The sequence below is a fragment of the Nycticebus coucang genome, chromosome 14, assembly GCF_027406575.1.
Source record: "Nycticebus coucang isolate mNycCou1 chromosome 14, mNycCou1.pri, whole genome shotgun sequence".
NCBI lineage: Eukaryota > Metazoa > Chordata > Mammalia > Primates > Lorisidae > Nycticebus > Nycticebus coucang.
The window spans coordinates 90533511-90561303 of NC_069793.1; the positions used below are offsets into that span (position 1 = coordinate 90533511).

The 27793-nt window shown below is 36.8% G+C and overlaps 1 protein-coding gene across 1 annotated transcript in view; it reads left to right on the forward strand.

Annotated features, from left to right (window-relative positions):
- The window catches only part of CNTN5 (contactin 5), a 1447249-nt gene that overhangs the window by 956579 nt on the left and 462877 nt on the right, over window positions 1–27793 (forward strand). The window contains exon 7 of the mRNA XM_053561942.1: window positions 20112–20207. Coding sequence (XP_053417917.1) covers window positions 20112–20207 — 96 coding nt within the window. The remainder of the gene's footprint in view (window positions 1–20111; window positions 20208–27793) is intronic.

Genomic DNA, 27793 nt, shown 5'->3' on the forward strand with positions numbered 1-27793 from the left:
CGGAATCAGCGGAAAAACTCCGGTAACACGAATAACCAGAATAGATCAACCCCCCCCAAGAAAAGAAATGGCGGATGTAATTGAAGATCCCATTCATAAACAACTGGCAGACATGTCAGAAATCGAATTCAGAATTTGGATTGCATAGAAGATCGATAAAATGGAATTAGGAATCCGAGGAGAAATTCAAAAGTTGTCTCAAGAATTTAACAAATTTAAAGACAAAACCACCAAAGACTTAGAAACACTGAAGCAAGAATTTGCAGCCCTTAAAGATATGAAAAATACAGTAGAATCACTCAGCAACAGAATGGACCAAGCAGAAGAAAGGATTTCTGACATCGAAGATAAAGCCTTCCAACGCTCCCAAACTCTCAAAGAGGAAGAGAAATGGAGAGCAAAAACGGATCTTTCTCTTAGAGAGCTCTGGGATAATTCGAAGAAGGCAAACTACGAATAATAGGAGTTCCAGAAAATGATGAAGTGGCATTGAGGGGCACAGAGGCCCTTCTGCATGAAATTATGAAAGAGAATTTTCCAGACATGCCTAGAGATTCTGAAATTCAGATAGCAGACAGTTTCAGAACTCCAGCATGATTCAACTCCAATAAGTCATCCCCCAGACATATCTTAATTAGCTTCACTAAAGTCAACATGAAGGAGAAAATTCTCAAGGTTATCAGGTGAAAGAAAGCCATTACCTACAAAGGTAAGAACATCAGAATGACTGCAGATCTCTCTGCTGAAACGTTTCAAGCCAGAAGAGGGTGGTCATCGACTTTTAATCTCCTAAAGCAAAATAACTTTCAACCCTGGATCTTGTACCCAGCTAAAATGAGTTTCATCTATGATGGAGAAATTAAATACTATAACGACATTCATATGTTGAAGAAATTTGCCACAACCAAACCAGCTCTTCAGGATATTCTCAGACCTATCATCCGTAATGACCAACCCAATCCTCTACTACAAACGTAAACTCACTCAGAAACTCCTGATCAAACTCCAACTTCTACAATGGCAAAAAGATTAAATTCATCCACCGGACTTTTGAAAAATTCGATACCCAAAATTTCACCAAATTTATCAATAATCTCCATTAATGTGAATGACTTAAACTGTCCTCTAAAGAGACATAGGTTAGCTGACTGGATACGAAAACTCAGACCAGATATCTGTTGCTTACAAGAGTCACATCTTAACTTAAAAGACAAATACAGACTCAGGGTGAAAGGATGGTCATCCATATTTCAGGCAAATGGTAATCAGAAAAAAGCAGTTGTTGCAGACTCAATATGCTTTAAACCAACAAAAGTAAGGAAGGACAAGAATGGTCACTTCATATTTGTTAAGGGTAATACTCAATATGATGAGATTTCAATTATTAATATCTATGCACCCAATCAGAATGCACCTCAATTCATAAGAGAAACTCTAACAGACATGAGCAACTTGATTTCTTCCAGCTCCATAATAGTCGGAGATTTTAACACTCCTTTGGCAGTGAGGGATCGATCCTCCAACAAAAACCTGAGTAAAGAAATCTTAGATTTAAATCTCACCATCCAGCATTAAGATCTAGCAGACATCTACAGAACATTTCGCCCTAACAAAACTGAATACACATACTTCTCATCAGCACACAGAACTTACTCCAAAATTGATCACATCTTAGGTCACAAATCTAACCTCAGTAAATTTAAAGAAATAGAAGTTATTCCATGCATCTTCTTGTACCATCATGGAATAAAACTTGAGCTGAGTAACAACAGGAATCTACATACTCATACAAAAACATGGAAGTTAAAAAACCTCATGCTGAACAATAGCTGGGTCAGAGATGAGATCAAGAAGGAAATTGCCAAATTTTTGGAACTAAACGACAATGAAGACATGAACTATCAGAACCTCTGGGACACCGCAAAAGCAGTTCTAAGAGGGAAATTTATAGCACTGCAAGCCTTCCTCAGGAGAATGGAAAGAGAGGAAGTTAGCAACTTAATGGGACATCTCAAGCAAATGGAAAAGGAAGAACACTCCAACCCCAAACCAGTAGAAGAAAAGAAATAACCAAAATCAGAGCAGAACTAAATGAAATTGAAAACAAAAGAACAATACAACAGATAAATAAATCAAAAAGCTGTTTTTTTGAAAAGGTCAACAAAATAGATAAACCGTCGGCCAACCTAATCAGGAAAAAAAGAGTAAAATCTCTAATCTCATCAATCAGAAATGACAAAAACGAAATAACAACAGACTCCTCAGAAATCCAAAAAATCCTTAATGAATATTACAAGAAACTTTACTCTCAGAAATATGAAAACCTGAAGGAAATGGACAGATACTTGGAAGCTCATCACCTTCCAAGACTTAACCAGAATCAAGTGGAAATGTTGAACAGGCCCATTTCAAGTTCGGAAATAACATCAACCATACAAAACCTCCCCAAAAAGAAAAGCCCGGGACCAGATGGTTTCACATCAGAATTCTACCAAACCTTTAAAGAGGAAGTAATACCTATATTACTGAAACTCTTCCAAAATGTAGAAAAAGAAGGAAGACTCTCCAACACATTCTATGAAGCAAACATCACCCTGATCCTCAAACCAGGAAAAGACCCAACAAAAAAAGAAAATTATAGACAAATATCACTAATGAATATAGACGCAAAAATATTCAACAAGATCCTAACAAACAGAATCCAGCAACATATCAAACAAATCATACATCATGATCAAGTTGGCTTTATCCCAGGGTCTCAAGGCTGGTTCAATATACGTAAATCTATAAATGTAATTCAGCACATAAACAAATTAAAAAACAAAGACCATATGATCCTCTCAATCGATGCAGAAAAAGCTTTTGATAACATCCAACATCCCTTCATGATCAGAACACTTAAGAAAATTGGTATAGAAGGGACATTTCTTAAACTGATAGAGGCCATATACAGCAAACCGACAGCCAATATCATATTGAACAGAGTTAAATTGGAATCATTTCCACTTAGATCTGGAACCAGACAAGGCTGCCCATTGTCTCCATTGCTTTTTAACATTGTAATGGAAGTTTTAGCCACCACAATTAGGGAAGAAAAGGCCATCAAGGGGATCCACATAGGGTCAGAAGAGATCAAACTTTCGCTCTTCGCAGATGATATGATTGTATATCTGGAAAACACCAAGGACTCTACTACAAAACTCTAAGAAGTGATCAAGGAATACAGCAACGTCTCAGGTTACAAAATCAACGTTCATAAATCAGTAGCCTTTATATATACCAACAATAGTCAAGTTGAAAAAATAATTAAGGACTCTATCCCATTCACAGTAATGCCAAAGAAGATGAAATATTTGGGAGTTTATCTAACAAAGGATGTGAAAGATCTCTATAAAGAGAACTATGAAACTCTAAGAAAAGAGATAGCCAGGAATTTTAATAAATGGAAAAACATACCATGCTCATGGCTGGGAATAATCAACATTGTTAAAATGTCCATACTACCCAAAGCAATACATACCTTCAATGCAATCCCTATTAAAGTTCCACTGTCATACTTTAAAGATCTTGAAAAAACAATACTTCATTTTATATGGAATCAGAAAAAAACCTTGAATAGCCAAGACATTACTCAAAAATAAAAAAAGCAGGAGGAATTACACTACCAGACCTCAGACTATACTACAAATCGATAGTGATCAAAACAGCATGGTATTGGCACAAAAACAGAGAAGTAGATGTCTGGAACAGAATAGAGAACCAAGAGATGAACCCAGCTACTTACCATTATTTAATCTTTGACAAGCCAATTTAAAACATCCAGTAGGGAAAAAGATTCCGTATTTAACAAATGGTGCTGGGTGAACTGGCTGGCAACCTGTAGAAGACTGAAACTTGATCCACACCTTTCACCACTAACCAAGATAGACTCTTACTGGATTAAAGACCTAAACTTAAGACATGAAACTATAAAAATACTAGAAGAGAATGCAGGGAAAACCCTTGAAGAAATTGGGTTGGGTGATTTTTTTATGAGAAGGACCCTCCAGGCGATTGAAGCAGCTTCAAAAATATACTTTTGGGACTTGATCAAACTAAAAAGCTTCCGCACAGCCAAGAACACAGTAAGTAAAGCAAGCAAACAGCCCACAGAATGGGAGAAGATATTTACTGGTTATGTCTCTGACAAAGGTTTAATAACCAGAATCCACAGAGAACTCAAACGCATTAGCAAGAAAAGAACAAGGGATACCATCACAGGCTGGGCAAGAGAATTGAAAAGAAACTTTTCCGAAGAAGAAAGGTGAACAGCCTTCAGACATGAAAAAATGCTCATCATCTTTAATCATCAGAGAAATGCAAATCAAAACTACTTTGAGATATCATCTAACTCCAGTGAGACTAGCCTATATCACAAAATCTCAAGACCAGAGATGGCGTGGATGTGGAGAAAAGGGAACACTTTTGCACTGCTGGTGGGAATGCAAACTAATACACTCCATTTGGAAAGAGATATGGAGAACACTTAGAGATCTAAGAATAGATCTCCCATTCAATCCTGTAATTCCTCTGCTGGGCATATACCCAGAAGACCCAAAACCACGTCATAACAAAGATATTTGTACCAGAATCTTTATTGCAGCCCTATTCATAATTGCTAAGTCATGGAAGAAACCCAAGTGCCCATCGATCCACGAATGGATTAACAAATTGTGGTATATGTACACCATGGAATACTATGCATCCTTGAAGAAAGATGGAGACCTCACCTCCTTCATGTTTACATGGATGGAGCTGGAACATATTCTTCTCAGTAAAGTGTCTCAAGAATGGAAGAAAAAATATCCAATGTATTCACCCCTACTATGAAACTAACTTAGGACCTTCACATGAAGCTATAACCAAGTTTCAACCTAAGAACAGGGGGAAGGGGGAAAGCGTGGGGAGGGAGGAGGTGGTGGGTAGACGGAGGGGGATTGAAAGGATCACACATGTGGTGCATCTTACAAAGGTACATGTGTGCCTTGGCAAATGTGGAATGTAAATGTCTTGACAAAGTAACTAGGTTAATGCCAGGAGGGCTATGTCAACTAATGAGATGAAAATGTGTCAAATATTCTATGAAACAAGTGTATGGTACCCCATGATCATATTGATGTACACAGCTATGATTTAATAAAAAAAAAAACTCAGTTCCTATATAAGAAAAAAAAAAACAAACAAAGTAAGTATTATTTATGTAATTGCTTGTGTAGAAGTAGTTACTTCATCAAAAGTGTACAGCCTCTTCCTGAGTTACAAGAGATAATGAGTTGTACATATATAACACTCTTATATATGTACAACTTTTAATCTTTAGAATTATTTTGCTATATATATTATTCACTGGTGAAGTAGTTTTAGATACCAAAGGAAAAGAATAAGATCAAAAACATGGTTGTCACGTTCTATGAACAATTTATCATTTTAAAAAAAGCAATTGTAATTTACTGGTTAACTTGTAATGTAGTTAAAATTGTCTGTTTGAGGGCGGCGCCTGTGGCCCAAAGGGGTAGGGTGCTGGCCCCATATGCCAGAGGTGGTGGGTTCAAACCCAGCCCCGGCCAAAAACTGACAAAAAAAAAAAGTTGTCTCTGAAAGCAAACAAGCTGCTGTTCTTGGGTTTCCTCTGTATAATCAGTGAAGTCTTTAGAGGGATGATTCATGTCTGATAATATGTGGAGTGAAAAAGGCAGGCCAAGGAAGAGATTCTTTATCTGACCTGTTACATATAACCAAGGGAAAAAATGGAACTGACAAAAGTTTCATTATAACTTGTCATTATCTCTTGTAGATTCATCTTACCGAATCTCCAGCTGCATCTTAATTCATTTTTCATATTATAACACTGCAGATGAGAGTTTAGTTTTGAGAAACCTACAATTAGCCCAACTGATATTCTGCAGAGATAACTTTTATTAAACAATGAACATTTCTAAAGGTGATAAGATATTCTATTCACAAAAAAAGACATTCTGTTCACAGATTTGACATAACAAATATTTAAAAGAATTATAGCATTATTTCATGTGGTCTAAATAGGAAAACGTTTAAAGAAATGTTTCATTGATTGAAAATTTTCTAAACTAAGAATATCAGAGTAGCTCTACATCAGAAAAACAATGTCAGTTCCAAAATGGAATTGGTCATCTCAAAGGCTCAAATCTTCCCTGCTATGATTATTTATTCCTGTTACTTCATTTTTGGGAACGTCAGTTTCCTCATTGACAAATGTGGATAATAAGCCCTACATATTTACTCACAAATTTATTACACATCTATAATTTCATAATTGTCAATAAAATGCCTTCTATCATGGTAGCCTTTACTACTCAAATTTTTTTTATTTTAAGAACTCTCATTAAGTATCTTGGTTATTGTGGAGGGTGATATGGTAGACTTTATGTGCAAGCTGTGGCTGTGTATTAGAAAATGTTAAATATCTTTATTAAAATAAATGCAAGAATTCTTTTTTTATTCTTCACTAATTTTCTCATCTTTGTGTTTTTCATTTGCCAAGAATTAATTTTAATAAGATATCCTTATTGAAGATTATTGTTAAATTTCTAGAACTAATTTGATCTAAGTTCTAAATGTTGAATTGCTTTTGTTCTAATAGTTTTTAAAAGCTTAGAATCAATCTCATTGACTTTGATTTTCCAGCACACTAATTAGCAATCTTACTGAAGTTAACTTTTTATTTGCTTTTCGTATACATTTAGTAAGCTTTATAAAAGTGAAATTAATATCTAATTTCCAGAAATCCTGGCATAGAATACATATGATGGTAGTTAACATAATTATTTTCATTCATTTTATTTCATTCCCCTCCCTATATTTTTTTTAACATGTTAGAACATCAAAAATAGTTTCTGAATGAATGAATTGTGACAGCCTTTTATTACAGGACATTTTCGTGGGACACCAAAATCTGACAATGACCTGAATAATCCTAATGATAAAAGTAGAAATCACAAATAAAGCTGATGAAAGACTTCAATATGCAATCACTTTGCAACTGAGGCAGCAAACACCAAGTCAATATTACAAAACTAGTCAGTTGTTTTTATAGACATCATAGAAGTTAAGGCCTCAAGACCTCTCTGAAAGAGCACGCAGCTCCATTTCTGTCTTACATATAATGAATCTGATACCCAAATGTTAGTAAGTAATGAAACTAAATAAAACTCAAATCTCTGACACCTGTTCTAATGTGAGTTGCCTTTTTCAATAATTTTATTTGTAAGAAGTCAAAATCTCAATTTTTAAAAATATATTTATAATTCATAATGAACAATATCTGTACTCACATCTCCTTTAAAGTCAAAGATTTAATTGAGAATGCCTGGAGCATTGACAGTCTAAAATTCACTAGCACCACCTACAGGGTAAATGTACAGTAACGTACAATTGAAAATCAGCTCTCCACTCGATTCTTCCAAACCAACAACTCCTGTAAGCTTAACATTGCCACTTATTAAGAACATATAAGACTAGTGTTAAGTCAGCAGAGAAAAATGAACCACAGCATGTGATTCTTATGTGTACGGCATTTATCCTCCTGACTTTTTTGGCCAGGGCTGGGTTTGAACCTGCCACCTCCGGCATATGGGACTGGCACCCTAGCCCTTTGAGCCACAGGCACCACCCACGGAACCAACCTTTTGTATTTAACATAGAGGAGACCTGGAGATCAGTGTCAAGAATCCCCTGTGCACTGTCCTTCTTCACAGCTTCCTGTGCTCTATTGCTTTAAAATAATTCTTCTTAGGGCATAATATTTCAACATTCTTCAGTTATACGTGAAATACCTACTTAGGGTGTCTCTGGAGGCAAACAAACCCCCCCAAACAAACAAAAACCCCACAAAGAATATCTTCCTATTGGTTTGCAAAGTTTCTCAGCCCACTATACCACCAAGTGTTGTCTTTGTGAAGTTTGGCATGAAAAATTCCTCTTAGAGGTTAACATCAGGTAAACTGTGCTTCTCTTGAGCTGCTGTAAAGTTTTGATCTTACAATAAAAATAATCCTAAGACATGGGATAGCTCCATCTTGCTTTGACCCTTCTTGAATTTAGAGTCAAATTTGTGCCTAACTTCTAATTTATAAAAGTAATTACCCTACAGTATTATTATTATTATCATGACCATCTTACCTTCATCTGGAACTTCTAAATGATTGGTTTGTCTTTGTGTTACATACCTAAGTATTTTAAGCTGCATCTGATATTCTGTGCAATAATGGAGGGAAGAACAGAGTAAGATGGAAAGAAAAGACCTAAAGAGAGGGAGGGAGGGAGTGTGTGAGTGTATGTGTGTGAGAGAGAGAGTGTGTGTGTGAAAATGTGTGGGTTTGTAAATGTTTGTGTTCATATGTTTGTAGCTCACACCTACAGGGATTGTGATACTGTAACACCACATTGATTGAGAATCTGTAATACTCTCAGACTAAGTGAAGTGGATGAGTATAATTAACTTTTGTATGTGCTGGTCACTCAAGTAACAGTTGAGTTACTTGTGTAACTCAAGCTGTGACAAGGTGAAGTTGTGATGGTTGGGATCTTATGCTTAATTGTTGAACCAAATTCCTCTGAGCTAAGGACAACTGGCCCAAGTAATTTTAGTTCATTTATATGTGTATACCCTTTCTTTACAGTTTTTCTGTATAGCAAGTTTAACGTAGTGTTCAGTGTACAGTAGGCATTGAATAAATACTTGTTAAATGAATGAAATGCTTTGTCTTACATCTGGTCAAGGTGGCTCAAATCACACAGCCTGAATCTCATTCTGACACTGGAGGCTCTCAGCCACATCAGTTATTGATACTTCTTTTTCTTTGCATGGTTATAGGATGAAAGGTATAATAATTCTGTCAGGTCCAGTCTAAGGCAAGGTCCCCTGTCATACTCTGTATAATCTGCTTAACTTAGAAAAAACAGTGTGAGCAAAGAGTCTGGGGCTTTGTGACTCTTAATCAGAAACTTCCTCCTCCTATCCACTAATTATCTATTTGAATCTGTGCTTTATAGTAAGTTCAGAAAAATGTTTATTTCAGTTTATTACTGAACTTGAATTTTAGAGTCCTTGTATCAGTATTTTTATGTTTGTGATTTTTTTCTCTCAAAGGTAAAAAATGAAAGGTAAGAACACATATGTTTTGACCTTGTATACAATACAATAAAATAATTAAGGCCCATATTCATAAAAATTCTTGGTCTTTTCTTTATTTCCTTCCTTGATATATAAAATTTATAATCTATTAAAATAATATTTCCCCTCGAATTTCTAATTCCAACTTTTGAATTGCTCCTCGAATTTCTAATTCCAAATATTCCTCCATTCTATTAACCTTGTTTGCAATCCAAATTCTGAATTCGATTTCTGACATCTCGGCCAGCTGTTTATGAGTGGGATCTTCAGTTACATCTGCCATATCTTTCTTGGGGGGGAGGGGTGTTGATCTATTCTGGTTATTCCTGTTACCAGAGTTTTTCCACTGATTCTGCCCCATGATTATTTTACACTGTTAGACTTTTCCCCTGGAGCTTTGTTGAGGACCCATACAGTGCTAGGGCCTGAGAAACTGGGGACCTGTTTGGTGTGGTGTGGCTAAGTGGTTCTGTCTTGTTTTTAGCTGGTCTCTGTCCAACCCTAGTGAAACAGTTACTCTGGGTTGAAGTCTCAGCTGTGGAGAAATACCAGCAATTAAGTAACCCCACTCCCCACAGGCAACAATTGAAAAGGAAAATCAAACCTTCCTACAACCACACACCCAGGGCACCACTTGAATAGTCCTCAGGTGATTGGCTCACTTCAAAAGATCCAAATCAGTTGTCTCAGTCAGAACCTGTCTCAGGTGGGAGAGTTTAAAAGGTTTCTGGCAACTGGATTGCAGGGGTCTGGTGACAACTCACATATGACTTGCTCTGGTGCTCTGTGAAGTCAGGAGGACCCACCCAGCAAATAGATTAGTCTGGGAAGGTTGATGCCTCCATCCCCATCTTGCACCTCTGCCACACCCAATCACTGACAGCCCCACAGGGCTGTAACCCAGTTGCCTCCAGTGAGCAGATACTCCAGGGGTTTGCACCTGCCTGAATCACAAGGAGATCTATGTCTCCTCAGCCAGGCCACTGCTCTCTGCCTCTATCCAGCAGGGGGAGGTGAGGCCTGACAACCTCAGGTGCTTGATGGAGGCTGGGGGGTGTTCACTTAGTTCCAGCCCTGCCCCTGATTGATGTCACTGACAGAACAGAACAACTTTGCAGGAATTTGTTTCTGTCCCTGCTAAATTCCCCTGAAGAAGAGAAGCTGTTTTGAGTTCCCAGAGCATGCGCCTCAGGTCCTGTCTTTGCTCCTGCAGTTTTGTATTTGCAGCATGGTTAGGTGTCAGTTCTAGCCTCCTGCCTTCCTTTGTCTATAGGCTGATGATCCCCTGAGGGCCGGGTGCATCTTAGGCTCAGTACAGTGATCCTCTGGGTCAGCCCCGCCCTGGGAATTTCCCAGCTCTGCACATGCATTTTCTAGTCCCGGCGCTCCACCCAGGCTGGTACTGCCTCAGGCAAACCCTTTACTCACAGGGCCTGTGTTTCAGTCCTAGATCTGTTCCATAGTGGTCGCCACCTGAGAAGATGCCTAGGCTCCTCTGGTTGCCGAGGGAAACAGAGGGTGTGGCTTTGGAATATCTGGGGGTGAGCCATATTGTTCCCCAAAATGGCTGCTGCTCTGTGCCTTGGGGCACTGCCACTCTGGCATAGTTCCATCTCAGCCGACCGTCCTCTCCTCACTCCCGTGCCGCAGAATCAGCACTGACCAGCTGCAGTCTAGGCCCTGTCCACATCCCTTGAGAAATCACCCAAGAATCTGGACACCTGGGGGACAGGCCTCCAGACATCAGAGTGAGAGTGGAGGGGAGTGCTGGGAGCTCAGAGTTGCAGATAGAGAATATATACAGTTTTATACAGTTTTATGCCCGGCAGGAGAACGCCATGGCACCCTAGCAGGGGAGGTAGGTCCAGGTTTTGGAGGGTCTCTCCCATGGACTGTAGTGGGAGGACCTTTGAACTCTGCTCCTTTGTTTGTGGGGCACTCAAAGCCGTTCTCATGGGGGAGAGGACTCCCATCCACTTGGTGATGGATTTTGCACTTTTTGTTTGTATCCTTGGGGTTGCAGCTTGCCTTAGCGGGGTTGATGTGCATTCTTCAACCTTCTCTCTTGGTGCATCTCTAATCCACCAGGTTACTTGCTAAATTTCTGTCTTTTAACTCTCCTTCTGGATGGTAGCCTCTGTGGAAAGCTGACTTCATTCAGTCATCTTTCCTTTGGTTCCAATATATCAAATACTAAATTCACTTGTCCCAGATGAAGCTCCTTGTGAGCAAGCATGGCATGTTCTCTCCCACCATCTGGATGATGGAGTCACTTCATAGGCATATCCTCTCTCCCCATTCATTGTGTCTTTTTCTGATCAGTTTCCTTGATGACTCTCATATTCTCACGTTTCTACCTTCTATCTCTTCCAAATTTTCTCTCAAGATGAACTCTAGTTTAGAAAGTGCTTTTACCAGAAAGCTGCTTTTACCAGAATGATGCTTTTTTAAGGCCGACTTGCTTTCTCATTGGGTGGTCCCAGGTTCTTTAAAGGAGAGAAGAAATAAAAGAAAACACAAACTTTGAAGAAATGATGTAAAAGAAAAGTAACAAGGGTGGCTGTTCAGTCCTTCCACCTAATAATTTTGCTGTATTTTCAACGTGGATACCAACGCTCCCAGGGACAGCTTAGCTCCTCTCTCTCTTATCTCTCAGACTTGGAGGGGGTTCTTGAAGTTGTCTCAAGAATTGAATGAATTTAAAGACAAAACCACCAAAGATTTTGATGCACTGAAGCAAGAATTCCCAGCCCTCAAAGATCTGAAAAATACAGCAGAATCCCTCAGTAACAGAGTGCAGCAAGGAGAAGAAAGAATTTCTGACATTGAAAACAAAGCTTTTGAACGCTCCCAAACTCTCAAATAAGAAGAAAAATGGAGAGCAAAAATGGATCATTCTCTCAGAGAGCTCTGGGATAATTCTAAAGAGGCTAATATCTGCCTCATTGGAATCCCTGAAAGTGATGAAGTGGCCTTGCAAGGCACGGAGGCCCTCCCCATGAAATTATGAGAGAGAATTTTCCAGACATGCCTAGAGATTCTGAAATTCAGATAGCAGACAGTTTCAGAACCCCAGCATGACTCAATATGAATAAGACATCCCCCAGGCATATCATAATTAACTTCACTAAAGTTAATATGAAGGAGAAAATTCTGAAAGCAACCAGACATAAGAAATCCATTACCTACAAAGGGAAGAAGATTAGAAGGACTGCAGATCTCACTGCTGAAACCCTTTAAGCTAGAAGAGGGTGGTCATGGACTTTTAATCTCCTAAAACAAAATAACTTTCAACCCCAGATCCTGTCTCCAGCTAAACTGAGTTTCATTTATGATAGAGAAATTAAATACTTTAATTACATTCATATGTTCAAGAAATTTGCCATAACCAAACAACCTCTCCAGGATATTCAAAGACCTATCTTCCATAAGAACCAGCGCAATCCTCTACCACAAAAGTAAACTCACTCAGAAACTTCGGATCAAACTCCAACTTCCACAGTGGTGAAAGGATTAAAAATGTCCACTGGACTTTCGAAAAACTCAATACCCAAAATTTTACCAGACTTATCAATATTCTCCATTAATATGAACAGCTTAAATGGTCCTCTATAGAGGCACAGGTTAGCTCTCATATACAAAAACTCAGGCCAGATATTTGCTGTGTACAAGAGTCACATCTTACCTTAAAAGATAAATATAGACACAGGGTGAAAGGATGTTCGTCCATATTTCAGGCAAATGGTAATTAGAAAAAAGCATGTGTTGCAATTCTATTTGCAGACACAATAGGCTTTAAACCAACAAAAGTAAGGAAGGATAAGCATGGTCACTTCATATTTGTTAAGTTTAATACTCAATATGATGAGATTTCAATTATTAATATCTATGCACCCAACCGGAATGCACCTCAATTTATAAGAGAAACTCTAACAGAAATGAGCAACTTGATTTCCTCCAGCTCCTTAATAGTCAGAGATTTCAACACTCCTTTGGCAGTGTTGGATAGATCTTCCAATACAAAGCTGAGCAAAGAAATTTTATTATTTATTTATTTTTATTAAATCATAGCTGTGTACATTGATATGATCATGGGGCATCATACACTAGCTTCACAGACCATTTGACACACTTTTGTCACACTGGTTAACATAGCCTTCCTGGCATTCTCTCAGTTACTGTGCCAAGACACTTACATTCCACATTTACCAAGTTTCACATATACCCTTGTAAGATGCACCGCAGGCGTAATCCCACCAATTACCCTCCCTCTACTCACATCCCTCCTCCCTCTGCTCCCTTTCCCCCTTCCCCCTATTCTTAGGTTGTAACTGGGTTATAGCTTTCATGTGAAAGCCATAAATTAGTTTCATAGTAGGGCTGAGTACATTGGTTACTTTTTGTTCCATTCTTGAGACACTTTACTAGGAAGAATATGTTCCACCTCCATCCATGTAAACATGAAAGAGGTAAAGTCTCCATCTTTCTTTAAGGCTGCATAATATTCCATGGTGTACATATACCACAATTTATTAATCCATTTGTGGATCGATGGGCACAGATTTAAACCTAACCATCCAACATTTGGATTTAGCAAACATCTACAGAACATTTCATCCCAACAAAACTGAATACACATACTTTTCATCAGCCCATGGAACATACTCCAAAATCGATCACACCTTAGGTCACAAGTCTAACCTTAGTAAATTTAAAGGAATAGAAATTATTCCATGCATCTCCTCGGACCACCATGGAATTAAAGTTGAACTCAGTAACAACAGGAATCTGCATACTCATACAAAAACATGGAAGTTAAATAACCTTATGCTGAATGATAGCTGGGTCAGAGATGAGATAAAGAAGGAAATTGCCAAATTTTTGGAACAAAATGACAATGAAGACACGAATTATCAGAACCTCCGAGAGACTGCAAAGGCAGTCCTAAGAGGGAAATTTATAGCACTGCAAGCCTTCCTCAAGAGAACGGAAAGAGAGGAAGTTAACAACTTAATGGCACATCTCAAGCAACTGGAAAAGGAAGAACATTCCAACCCCAAACCCAGTAGAAGAAAAGAAATAACCAAAATTAGAGCAGAATTAAATGAAACTGAAAAAAAAAAAGAATTATACAACACATCAATAAATCAAAAGTTGGTGTTTTGAAAAGGTCAATAAAACAGATAAACCTTTGGCTAACCTAAGCAGGAAACAAAGAGTAAAATCTCTAATTTCATTAATCATAAATGACAAAGACGAAATAACAACAGACGCCTCAGAAATTCAAAAAATCCTTAATGAATATTACAAGAAACTTTATTCTCAGAAATATGAAAATATGAAGGAAATTGACCAATATTTGGAAGCACGTAACCTTCCAAGAGTTTGCCAGAATCAAGTGGAAATGTTGAACAGGGCAATGTCAAGTTCTGAAACAGCATCAACCATACAAAATCTCCCTAAAAAGAAAAGCCCTGGACCCGATGGCTTCACATCAGAATTCTACCAAACCTTTAAAGAGGAACTAGTACCTATATTACTCAACCTGTTCCAAAACGTAGAAAAAGAATCCAACACGTTCTATGAAGCAAACATCACCCTGATCCCCAAACCAGGAAAAGACCCAACAAGAAAAGAAAATTATAGACCAATATCACTAATGAATATAGATGCAAAAATATTCAACAAGGATCCTAACAAACAGAATCCAGCAACACCTCAAAAAAATTATACATCATGACCAAGTCAGTTTTATCACAGAGTCTCAAGGCTGGTTCAATATACGTAAATCTATAAGTATAATTCAGTACATAAACAAATTAAAAAACAAAGACCATATGATTCTCTCGATTGATGCAGAAAAAGCTTTTCATAATATCCAGCATCCTTCATGATCAGAACACTTAAGAAAATTGGTATAGAAGGGGTATTTCTTAAACTGATAGAGGCTATCTACAGCAAACCCACAGCCAATATCGTATTGAATGGAGTTAAATTGAAATCATTCCACTCAGATCAGGAACCAGACAAGGCTGCCCATTGTCTCCACTGCTCTTTAACATTGTAATGAAAGTTTTAGCCATCGCAATTAGGGAAGAAAAGGCGATCGAGGATATCCATATAGGGTCAGAAGAGATCAAACTTTCGCTCTTCACAGATGATATGACTGTACATCTGCAAAACACCAGGCATTCTACCACAAAACTCTTAGAAGTGATCAAGGAATACAGTAGCATCTCAGGTTATAAAATCAACATTCATAAATCAGTAGCCTTTATATATACCAACAATAGTCAAGCTGAAAAAAACAGTTAAGGACTCTATTCCATTCACAGTAGTGGCAAAGAAGATGAAATATTTGGGAGTTTATCTAACAAAGGATGTGAAAGATCTCTATAAAGAGAACTATGAAACCCTAATAAAAGAAATAGCTGAAAATGTTAACAAATGGAAAAACGTACCTTGCTCATGGCTGGGAAGAATCAACATTGTTAAAATGTCCATACTACCCAAAGCAATATACAATTTTAATGCAATCCCTATTAAAGCTCCACTGTCATACTTTAAAGATCTTGAAAAAATAATACTTCATTTTATATGGAATCAGAAAAAACTTTGAATAGCCAGGACATTACTCAGAAATAAAAACAAAGCAGGAGGAATCATGCTACCAGACCTCAGACTATACTATAAATTGATAGTGATCAAAACAGCATGGTACTTGCACTGAACAGAATAGAGAACCAAGAGATGAATCCAGCTACTTACTGTTATTTGATCTTTGACAAGCCAATTAAAAACATTCAGTGGGGAAAAGATTCCCTATTTAACAAACGGTGCTGGGTGAACTGGCTGGCAACCTGTAGAAGACTGAAACTGGACCTACACCTTTCACCATTAATTAAGATAGACTCTCACTGGATCAAAGATTTAAACTTAAGACATGAAACTATAAAAATACTAGAAGAGAGTGCAGGGAAAACCCTTGAAGAAATTGGTCTGGGCGAGTATTTTATGAGGCAGACCCCCCTGGGCAATTGAAGGAGCTTCAAAAATACACTGCTGGGACCTGATCAAACTAAAAAGCTTCTGCACAGCCAAGAGCACAGTAAGTAAAGTAAGCAAACAGCCCTCAGAATGGGAGAAGATATTTGCAGGTTATGTCTCCAACAGAGGTTTAATAACCAGAATCCACAGAGAGCTCAAACATACAAGCAAGAAAAGAACAAGTGATCCCATCGCAGGCTGGGAGAGGGACTTGAAGAGAAACTTCTCTGAAGAAGACAGGTGCACAGCCTACAGACATATGAAAAAATGTTCATCATCTTTAATCATCAGAGAAACGCAAATCAAAACTACTTTGAGATATCATCTAACTCCAGTAAGATCAGCCCATATCACAAAATCCCCAGACCAGAGATGTTGGCATGGATGTAGAGAAAAGGGGACACTTCTACACTGCTGGTGGGAATGCACACTAATACGTTCCTTTTGGAAAGATGTTCGGAGAACACTTAGAGATCTAAAAATAGACCTGCCATTCAATCCTACAATTTCTCTACTAGGTATATATCCAGAAGACCAAGACCAAAAAATCACACTTTAATGAAGATATTTGTACCAGAATGTTTATTGCAGCCCTATTCATAATTGCTAAGTCATGGAAAAAGCCCAAGTGCCCATCCATCCACGAATGGATTAATAAATTGTGGTACATGTATACCATGGAATATTATGCAGCCTTAAAGAAAGATGGAGACTTTACCTCTTTCATGTTTACATGGATGGAGCTGGAACATATTCTTCTTAGTAAAGTATCTCAAGAATGGAAGAAAAAGTACCCAATGTACTCAGCCCTACTATGAAACTAATTTATGGCTTTCATATGAAAGCTATAACCCAGTTATAACCTAAGAATATGGGGAAGGGGGAGAGGGAGGGGACGGAGGGGGGTGGATGGGTAGAGGAAGTGTGATTGGTGGGATTACGCCTGCGGTGCATCTTACAAGGGTACATGTGAAACTTAGTAAATGTAGAATATAAATGTCTTAACACAATATCTAAGAAAGTGCCAGGAAGTCTATGTTAACTAGTGTGATGAAAATGTGTCAAACGGTCTGTAAAACCAGTGTATGGTGCCCCATGACCACATTAATGTACACAGCTATGATCATATAATAATAATAATAATAATAATAAGACAAGCTCCCAAACTACATGTATAAGTTCCCTGATGAATACCTCTAAGGAAACTAACAGATTTCTGGTCTTAGTGAGAAAATCAACTCTGTTTTTGGTCTGACTGTTCACTCTAGCCTCCATTCTCACACTAACAAATAATTTTTTCACATAAGTCATTCTGCCTTTGATCAGCCAGAGTCTTGCCTGGCATAAAAACCACTTTACATCATGTATCTTAAGGTTTCACTTTATTTTTATAGGAGGAAGGAGTTAACTGAGAAATACCCACTTTCCATGAAAGTGCACACTTCTATTTAGTATTTCTTTATATGTTTTTAAGAAAGAAGAAAAAAAACTGTTCACAATCGAAGAAAAAGATACCATTATCTTTGTACTGTTAGTGCTATACTTCCCAGAAAATAATGACACAGAAAATTCTATGAGGCAATGTTGAATGGTAATTGTATTAGCAGCAATTACAGCGAAGTGTTCTCTTTTGGGTCATTGTGATCTCAAAACAGAATTCAGGTCATAATTATTCTATAGTTTTCTTTTCTATTTTTGTGTCTAATATCTGGGCCACGATTGTCCTTTACTTCTTCAGCAATAGGCATTTATTTAGGTCTTTCTTTTTCAATTGGAATAATCCTTTAGATGAAATACACTGACTTGAAATGTAATATTAAGCATAATATAAACTTGTAGTAGGCGTACTGAACTAGATATATGCTTTTTAGAAAACACTTAAGAAATTCAGTTAAAATAAATTGATGTCCAGATGATGAAAAGAGGAAGTTGAAGCCACAGAGTCCCTGAGGAGATATTAAAACCCCACTGCAACCACGGCCTGGCTCTATCTGGGTTGTATGTTTAGGGGTAAAGGAAGTCAGCGTAGAAACCTCGCCTTGCTGTGTCTGCATATTGAGATCGTTTGTTGGAGTAAAGATTGCCTCTAATTCTAGGGATCAACACACACGTGTTTAAAGCCATGAATTGCATAGATTTGTTTTTCTTGCACATACAAACGTAACTGTTGCGTTCTATATATGAAGTTATAAAAGAGGCCAACATAATATTCGGCACTGGAGAGGGAGGAACAACCTTTAGAGTTATAATTATAAATCAAATATATTTGATTATTACTATAGAAGTTAATGTGTATACATTTTAAATAACAACTTTGCCCCCCAAGAAATACAGACCTGGAATTATTCCTTTTTTTTAACTGTTTGGGATTCATTAAAGGTACAAAGAATTAGATACACTGATTGCATTTGTTAGGTAAAGCCCATGTTATAACCGTGTCCCACCCAGTTGGAATTATTCTTTTTGGTTTCTGTCTAGCTCTTTTGTTAAAAGCTTAAATATTAACACTGACACCAAGAATTATGTGTCACATCCTAAACACTTTCTCCAGCAATAAATACCTCTCTGACTATTTGTCATCATATCTTGTTTATTAGCCTCCCATAATATGTTTAGGAAGGTTTGTTTATAAATTCGCCAAATATGTAAGTTATTACTCATCTCAGAAAATGTAATGTATAAGATTCCTCTTAAAATATTAGACTAGGGATTTATCTCCTTCATATACATCTAGCATACGTTCCTAATTGTTTAATTTCTTTGGTGATATTAATAAACAGTAAATTTGAACTTTACCTTGTCTCACTCTGAAGCATACTGTTTTAGCATGACATCATTACAAGATTCCAAAATGACTCTTTTATAATCTGTGCCTATTGAAAGTAATAGCAGAAGATTTTCACAGAGCATTTCTCACCATGGAAAGATTTTACAAACGGAATTCAGAGGACAATGTTTGCTTATAAAAATACTGAATTCCTATCATCTGTAATGAACTGTTCAAAAACTGTGTCATTGATAAACTCAGCCCAAGAAAAGGGAAAGGCTGTATGTACTAAGGTATGAAGGGATGATTAAGCAATAATAGAAATACTAAGACAGTTACACATTATTCACTTCCGAGCCATTTTCTTTTCAAGAAACTCTTTTAAAATTATGCACATGCAACATAATTTAAGGGAAGGCGATTGGACTCCAATGCTATAATCCCTCTTACATGTGAATGTTTCAATTCAATAGCTGTAATGTTCTCAGTTTAATCAACATGAATGACTAATCAATTCATAGAGTTCATTCTAGAATTCTATAAAATAAAAGTAACATGGCTGTCTCATTCACATTAGTAGAAAAAGAGCCCTGTATGTCCTCACTAAGTTTTGTTAGAGAATGCCAGTCCCCCTAATTTGGCAAATGCATGCTTGGTTTGGCATACCGTTCTCAGCATGACGTACGGGGAAGAGGCAGGCTGGACGCCAGACACCCCAACCACTTCTGTTTCTCTTCCCACTGTGAAAGAATGGACTCATTTATCGTTAAAAGATCAATATTGGTAGGCAATATAAACAAACAAAACAACTATTTAAGGTGTTAAAAATGCCATATTGTCTACTTTCTTCCTACACCAGCAACTAATTTGTAAGCACGCTAAATCGAAATCAAGAATGTGGCATCTCTGTGGATGGTACAGAATTCTTTAAATTGTGGTATTTAAAATGGGATGGAAAAGATCTATTTTTAAGACCTTCCTCTCACTGCTTAACAAACAAAAGGAACTTTTGTCAGGGTAATGGTAAAAAAGCAATCACAAGTTAAAATAGTAGTAATTCTTTCGATTCCTTTTTGTCTTCATCTAAATGCTGTGTTATGTTGACAGATCTGGGAAATTTTAGTGGCCGGACCAGAAGTGCAGTCTCTGTGAGGGAAGGCCAGGGGGTTGTTCTGATGTGCTCTCCTCCGCCTCATTCGCCAGGTATGCTGGGTCCCGTTCTCTATTGCTGCTGCTGCCTTTTACTGTGTGTTCATTCCTTTAGACAGTGTCTTGATAGGAGAACATTGCAAGTGAAATGTGCATGGTTTTCTTGACAGTACCAGCATAGCAGATGAGTAATTAAAGATCATATACTTAAACACCGTTGGATAGGAGACTGAACTCTTACGATAAGATTGTTTCTTTGCCTTCTAACTGTTGATTGTCATGGTTATGCCTCTGCCTGACAGCAGTGAGGAATATATTGCCTGGAGCACAAGGGAAGTGATAAACTGAGAGAATGAATACCTTTCAAAATGGTCGGGAGTGTCAGTGTTGAGTTAACTGCATACCAATGTGCACCTTGTTTGAGAAGATAAGCTGGGGACTTGGTTGTTTACGGTGCTGTTTGCCACCCTGGAATAAAAACTGCTAAGCAATGCTTTCTGAATTTCAAAACTATAATTTACTAATTATGCTTTGGCTACTTGAGCTCTTGCTTGTATCAGTCATGATGATAGGTAAGTACTTTGTGGGGTTTGGGGAAAACAAAATAGTAAACTGTACTCATATTAATTATATGCCCTTTTGCCAACTCACAGCTAATTATATTCATTTTAAGACCTACAATTTGAGATGAGTACCCCTTTGTACCTCAGTATAGTTTTTCTATGATACAATGTAAGAGTGGCCAGCATCAATTATCTCTCTCAATTATCAACTAGAGAGAGATTGAGAGTGACAGAGAAAGAGAGAGAAGGTGCACCAAATAAGAAAGAACTTTTTTAACAACTGGAAAGAAGAGAATTCAAGATACTGATATTTGAATCTTTTTTCTTTATTTAACATGGCGGCCATATCTGTTTCTACATTACATTATCAATGTAGCAATGGAGCCCAACTTAGTTTTACTCTATGCAATTCTTAACAAATATAACAAAAGGACCAAAACCAATTTTCTTCAGGTTTTCCCATTTAACTGACCCTTCTAAATTTGTGTATAATTGAAAGGAAGGTACACTACATTTTAACTGGAAAATAATTTTGAAAACATTTTATTCATGATTATGAATACTTTCTGAGTTACATCTACCCAATTTCTGTAAGTCAATTCAGTTACTCTAATCTTTCTGTGAGCAGTTTGAGACTTTACAGTAAAAATATCTAGTCTTGCCTACATCTAAATCAGATCTGCTTTTCTTCAAGGCAACATGAGTTTTCACTTTTTTCATGGATATGACAAAAATTTATAGCATGATTAGAGATATCCTAAAGCACTGATTAAGTTATGTTTAATGTTGGTTATTATACAGATTGAGTTTGAAGGGTCATATTGGATAAATCATTAGAGGTTATGAAAAGAAGGAGGAAGTGGAGGAGGAGGAGAAAACACAGGCTCTAGAAAGGATGGGTGAGTCCATGAGCACAGGGACGGGCGCTAGCCACATGGAATGACTCTCGTGCAAATCAGCTAGATTTTCTGAGATATAATCTGTATTGAAAAGCTGTTAGAACATGTGTTTTAAAAAGTGAAAAAGGAAAGGATGATATCAAAAGCAAAACTGCAAGATTACACATAAATTGTTCAATTCGCTGAGAAAACTATAGAGAATATTTCTGATACACATAGAATACAACGATTCATGTACGTGATATGATAAACATGAGATAAGAATATGTATTCACAGTCGTTTAAATAAATGATACTGTGATCTCTGATTGGGACCAATATGTGCCAAGTAAGACGACTTCTCAGTCACCTTGTTTTACAAACAACCTCAGCCACTTGATGGAGGCCGCTCAATCTGTTATCACCAACAGCTTCAATCTCTGCATTGCCATCCTTACAAGCATCCTGTTCTGTGACCAGAATCTACTGCCCTGATTCCAGGTGTTTTTTAATCTCACGGAAATTGACAGACCATTGATGCTAAGCAGTTTTCACTCTCCTTTCCCTCCGTTGATTCTCACTTTCTTCTTCCATCATCATCATTTTCTCCTATACAACTTCCATGTCCTCATCCTCCCTTTGCTCCATCACACTGATTTGACAGTTGGAAAAAACCTATTCCTGATGTACATCCAACACTTACCCTATGCATGCTTGAACCTATTCAGCTTAGATGACTGTAAAAACAAACAAAACTACACCCCTTCAAAAAAAAAAAAAAAACCCACACACAACAAAACAAAACAAGTTATTCAGACTGACCTCAATTTAAAATCCAAACTATGAACTTGAAATTCACCTTAAGTTTTCAATGTGCCTTTCCCTCTTCTCTCTCAGCTGATAACTACGCATCCTATTCCATTGTGAAAAGGAAAGCAATTGGAAGATAAATTCCAAAGCTCTTACCCTCATCACACACGCATTAGCATCTGTTGCTATGCACTCTAACTTCCCATTTTTCAGCCTACTGTAGTACATGCACTTCTAAGACTAGTCCCTTAATTTGTGAGTTTAGTTCATCCTTTTTTGCCACATATACGAGTCTTTTAAACAATTCTCCTTCTCTCCACTGCATTTTTACCACAAATGGTTTACTCTTCTGGATCCATCCCATTTGCATGCAGACATGCTATTCTTTCCTCCATCTAAAAATGAAACATCAGAAAACTTCCCTGACCTACATCCTTTTTCAGATACTACCTCATTTTTTCTAGTTCCCTGTAAGCAAAACTCTTCAAAAGCTTTGTATGGACTTTCTCTATTCAATTCCCTTCCTTCTATCCAGGCTCCCTCCCCCTCTCTCTTTCCATATGTGTGTGAGTACCCCACCCCCTGCTGCTAATCTCTCTTTAACAGATTTATTCAGTTGCAATTTTTAACCTATAAATCTCAGAGATTTAAGTGTGCAATTCAATGAGTTACAATAAATTTATACTATAAATTTATACACCAAAACTGAGCCTGAGGACACTTCCATCATTTCAAAAAGTCACTCAACCCCTCTCCCACTCATGTCCCAAGGCAATTACTGCTCTAATTTCTGTTTACATAATTTTGCCTTTTCTAGATAGTTCATTTTAAAGGAATCCTACAATGGACAAGCTATGTGTGTTCCTGTGTGTGTGTGAGTGTGATTGGCTTTCTCTTTTTACTTAGTAGGATCTTTCTGAGATTTATGTAGCTTGCATCATGTATCAGTAGTTTGTTACTGTATATTGATGAATACTATTTTGTTTTAAGAGTACATCATGTTGTGAATTCACTTCCAAATTGATGAAGACTTGGATGATTTTCAGTTCTCGTGTTGTTCACTTGTTCCTCCATCAAACACTTTTCTTCATTTAGCTTAGGAGATCGCATGCTCGTGGTTTTCCTCCCCTCTCAATTTATAGCCTCCTTTGAAGATTTGTCTCATCTCCTCAAACTCTCACTACAGTCCCCCAAATGTCAGTCCTTTAGCTTCTTTCCTTAATAAATCCTCACTTCATATCACTTGGAAAATTATTCCTAGAAGTCATAATTGTTCATGTTATATGTTTTCATTTTATGCAAGTCTTAAGAAAGATGAGGGTATTGTAGAATGCAACAAGAAAAAACCTGTCTGGCGTCTTTTGACATTGGAGTGGAACAGGAAAATCATATGTCAGATGAGGTCTGAAATATGATCAGAAAGGGTAGACATTTGATTCCTGACAGTGCATCAAGTCTTAGAACCATTCTTCACTTCTTATTTTCTCTACACTCCACACACACACCATCAGCAATTCTATTGAGGATGGCTCACTTTTTGCTTCCTAGGCAACATGTTCTCACTCCATCCTCACATGGTGGAAGGGGCAGAGATCTCTCGTAGGCTTCATTTATAATGTCACTTATGAGGGTTCCACTCTCATGACTTTATCACCTACCAAAAGTCCCACCCCTAATACCATGACTTTGGGAGTTAGGATTTCAACATATGAATTCAGGGGGATGCAAACATTGAAACCAAAGCAGGTGGTTCTTGGATATGGGGATTTGGGAAGGTAATTAGTTTTAGATGAGATCCTGAGGATGATGATAATGATCCCTAATGATAATATGAGTGGCTTTGTAAGAATCAGAGAGCTTGTTCTCTGTCCTGCAGAGGAGAACACAGAAAGAAGGTGGCTGCAAGCCAGGAAGAGAGCTCTCACCAGTAAACAAGCATACTGTCACCCTAATCTTAGCTTCTGACCTTTAGAACTGTAAGAAAATAAATTTCTGTTGTTTAAGTCATGAAGTCTATGGTATTTTGTTATGTCAACTCATGCAGATTAACATTCCACCACATTCAGCATTTAAGTCAAGGTCTTGACGGTGGCTTGAAGAACCCTTACCATTTGGGTCTACACGAGACAATCTTACTTCATCTACCACTTTCTCTTCTACTATCTTTCCTGTGACTGTATTCATCTCTTTGATGCTCCTCAAATTCCGTTCTGAAGGACTTTGCAGTTGATATTCCCTATGCCTGCACCTCTCAGATCCCAAGTATATGAATTGCTCATTCCTCACATCTGTGTCTCCCTTCAAATCTCAGCTTCTTAGCAAAATCTTTTCTAACCTTCTTTTGATTTGCCTCCCACAATTCCTTTCCCTTTTCTCTGCTTTATTAATCTCCATAACACGACTCACTTTCTATATACTGTACAAATTTACTTAGTAAATTATTTATAGTCCAGCCCCTCCAGTTAAAAGATAAATTCCATGAACACAAAAAATTCAGAGGATTTACCCATTAGTATACCTCAGTGCCCAGGACAATGCCTGCCACAAAGCAGTATCTCAAAGTATATTTACTAAATGAATCTATAAATAATATTCAGAAATTAATAAAATGAGCCAACGTTTCAGTCAATTAATAACTATTAAAACCTTTGAGAGAGAAATCACAAATAAGAATAGGCAAAAACAGTTAAGTTATGTAAAGAAAAGAATCTTTTCTTACAATCTACCTTTTTCTTATAATTGTGTTATGAAGTAGTGATTTAATTTCAGCGCCTTGTTTATTTATTAAAAGAAGAACTTGGAAAATATATTAGAAAAATACAGTAGAACATGTTTTCTGAAGAAGCAGGGTGGGTGAAGAAATAATAAGACCGTGTTAGGTCTATGGTCTGGCATTTATTAGCTATAATCTCAAATACTGTCATGTTTTGCTATGATGAGATTGGATATTATGAGACTGATAAATGATCAGACGCATGCTAGAAATCTTAGATGCAATCTTTCTCATCCAAATAGGTAGATTATTATAGCATATCATTTACTGATGCTTGATTTCATTTTGTTCCACATTCTTGTTTTACTTTTTTCAAATCATAATTCGTTTTTGAATTTTATTTATCAAAATTTTATTATGTGATGTAAAGTGTCAGAAGTAAAAGTTTACCAATACTTTTATTTCTCCTAGTAGGTTACAGGTTTTATCAAAGTACAAAACTCGCTGCTTTTCAATTCATATTCCCATTATTTACCACAGTAACCAATACTTAGTAGGTGTGCATTAAACGCATGTCAAATGACTGAATTAACGTACTGATCCTCATAGTTGAGATTTTTTAGGGTGTTAGTTCCTGATAGCCCTTTGTTATTAGTTTGCTATAACCCATATTTATGACAAATATTTGCATCAATTAATATCATATTCAAGTATTACTATTTCATAGTATAGCAGTTATTATGATTCAGTTGAAGATGTATGAAATGACAAAAGAGTTTATACATCATAGAAAATTAAATAATATTCAATAATAGCCCACAGATCCATTGTCTTATTACTTCAAATGGATGTAGAATGCAGATCTTTCTTTGAATAAAACTGAAAGGTTGGATTGATTTATTTGCTAAATTCCCTGGTTTCCTTCCCAAGAGGTCAATATTAATTTCTGTCAGCAATATATGTAAAGGAAAACATCATGATTGGAATCTGAGGTGGTTATTTATCTACAAAACAATGAATATATGTTTCTAGACTGTTAAGCACATCTGCCCAAAATAATTTTTGATTGCCATAAAACACAGCTGTTAGATTAGTAATTTTGAAATGTTTTATAGAAAAACTCTGTGAGAATGTAGAAATAAGCCTCCTAAACCCTGGTAACATATGTAAAATTATTTTATGGTTTGGAGACTATCATCTTAGATACTTTTTAAATAAAGAAGTCAGTAATTACTATTTTACTTTAAATATATTTTGGTTTTATTATATACAGAGCTTATAGAGAACTGCAACTTAAAATTCCTGAATGGAGTATAAAGGTATAGTGAAAAATATGCATGCATGAATATATTACATTACAGTATAATAATCATGTAATCCTTACAAAATATCCGAAACTTGAAAATGATTGTCACCTACATGGTATTAATGAGGAAGTTAATCATTAAAAAGTGAAACACTTGGGTGGCGTCTGTGGCTCAGTGAGTAGGTCACTGGCCCCATATATCGAGGGTAGTGGGTTCGAACCCGGCCCTGGCAAAAAAATAGCTGGGCGTTGTGGCAGGTGCCTTTAGTCTCAGCTACTCTGGAGGCTGAGGCAAGAGAACTGCTTGAGCCCAAGAGTTGGAGGTTGCTGTGAGCTATGACTCCACGGCACTCTACCTAGGGTGAACAAAGTGAGACTCTGTAACAAAAAAAAAAAAAAAGAAAGAAAGAAAGAAAAGAAAGTGAAACACTTAAGCTTCTCATATCTAGTAAATGATGGAAGGCTTTCATACCTAGTAAATGATGAAACCAGGATTTTAAACTTTGATGTATTTTATACTATATAACATGCACTTTGTTTAAAGCTATACTAAAACCTTTATAGCTAAAGTAAAAATAAAACCTTTTTTTAAATAACGGAATCACAGAACTCTCAAAAACTAATGCACATTTTATTATGTTAAGTATTTTACTTATCTTTTCATTCAACAAATATTTATTAAGTACCTAATGAGCTTAGTCCATTCCTATTTATTTCTACCATATTGTTTTGCACACTATACTGTTTTTCAGTATTTCATTTGACCTCTTTTTCCTGGCCATTTTTATTAAGACAGCGTTTTTAATTGCATTTTTACTTTTTCTCATTTTAAAATTAAATATTTCATTTCTGTTATTTTTGAAGTTATCAGTAAAATCAATACACCTACATAGCATCCTTTTGTACACTTTAAATGGCTCTTTAAACATATTTAATTAATTGATCCATTCACTGAAATAGAATTTGAAGAAGAAAGGGTACTCAAGTTTCTGACTCCTACTATTCCTTATTAACTAAGAAATGAAGAAGATGGTTTAGGAAATAAAAAGATTAGTTGAGTTATGGACACATTATGTGAGGTACCTCTAGATAATACAGAAAACTGGATATAAGAAGGCAGGAAAAAATAATTTTCAACATAATTATCATAGTATCTGAGATGTAATTATAAGATTGGTTGGGATCTGTCAGGAAGAACATTTTTCCCATACAGGGAGTCGAACAGGGGCCGCCTGGGTGAAAACCAGAAATCCTCACCGCTAGACCATATGGGAGGCATAAGAAGAATATTCATATATGAACATCACAACTGCTGATGGAATTTGTGCTTTTTTATTGAATAGTTTAAGCAGATTTCAAATCTACATTGA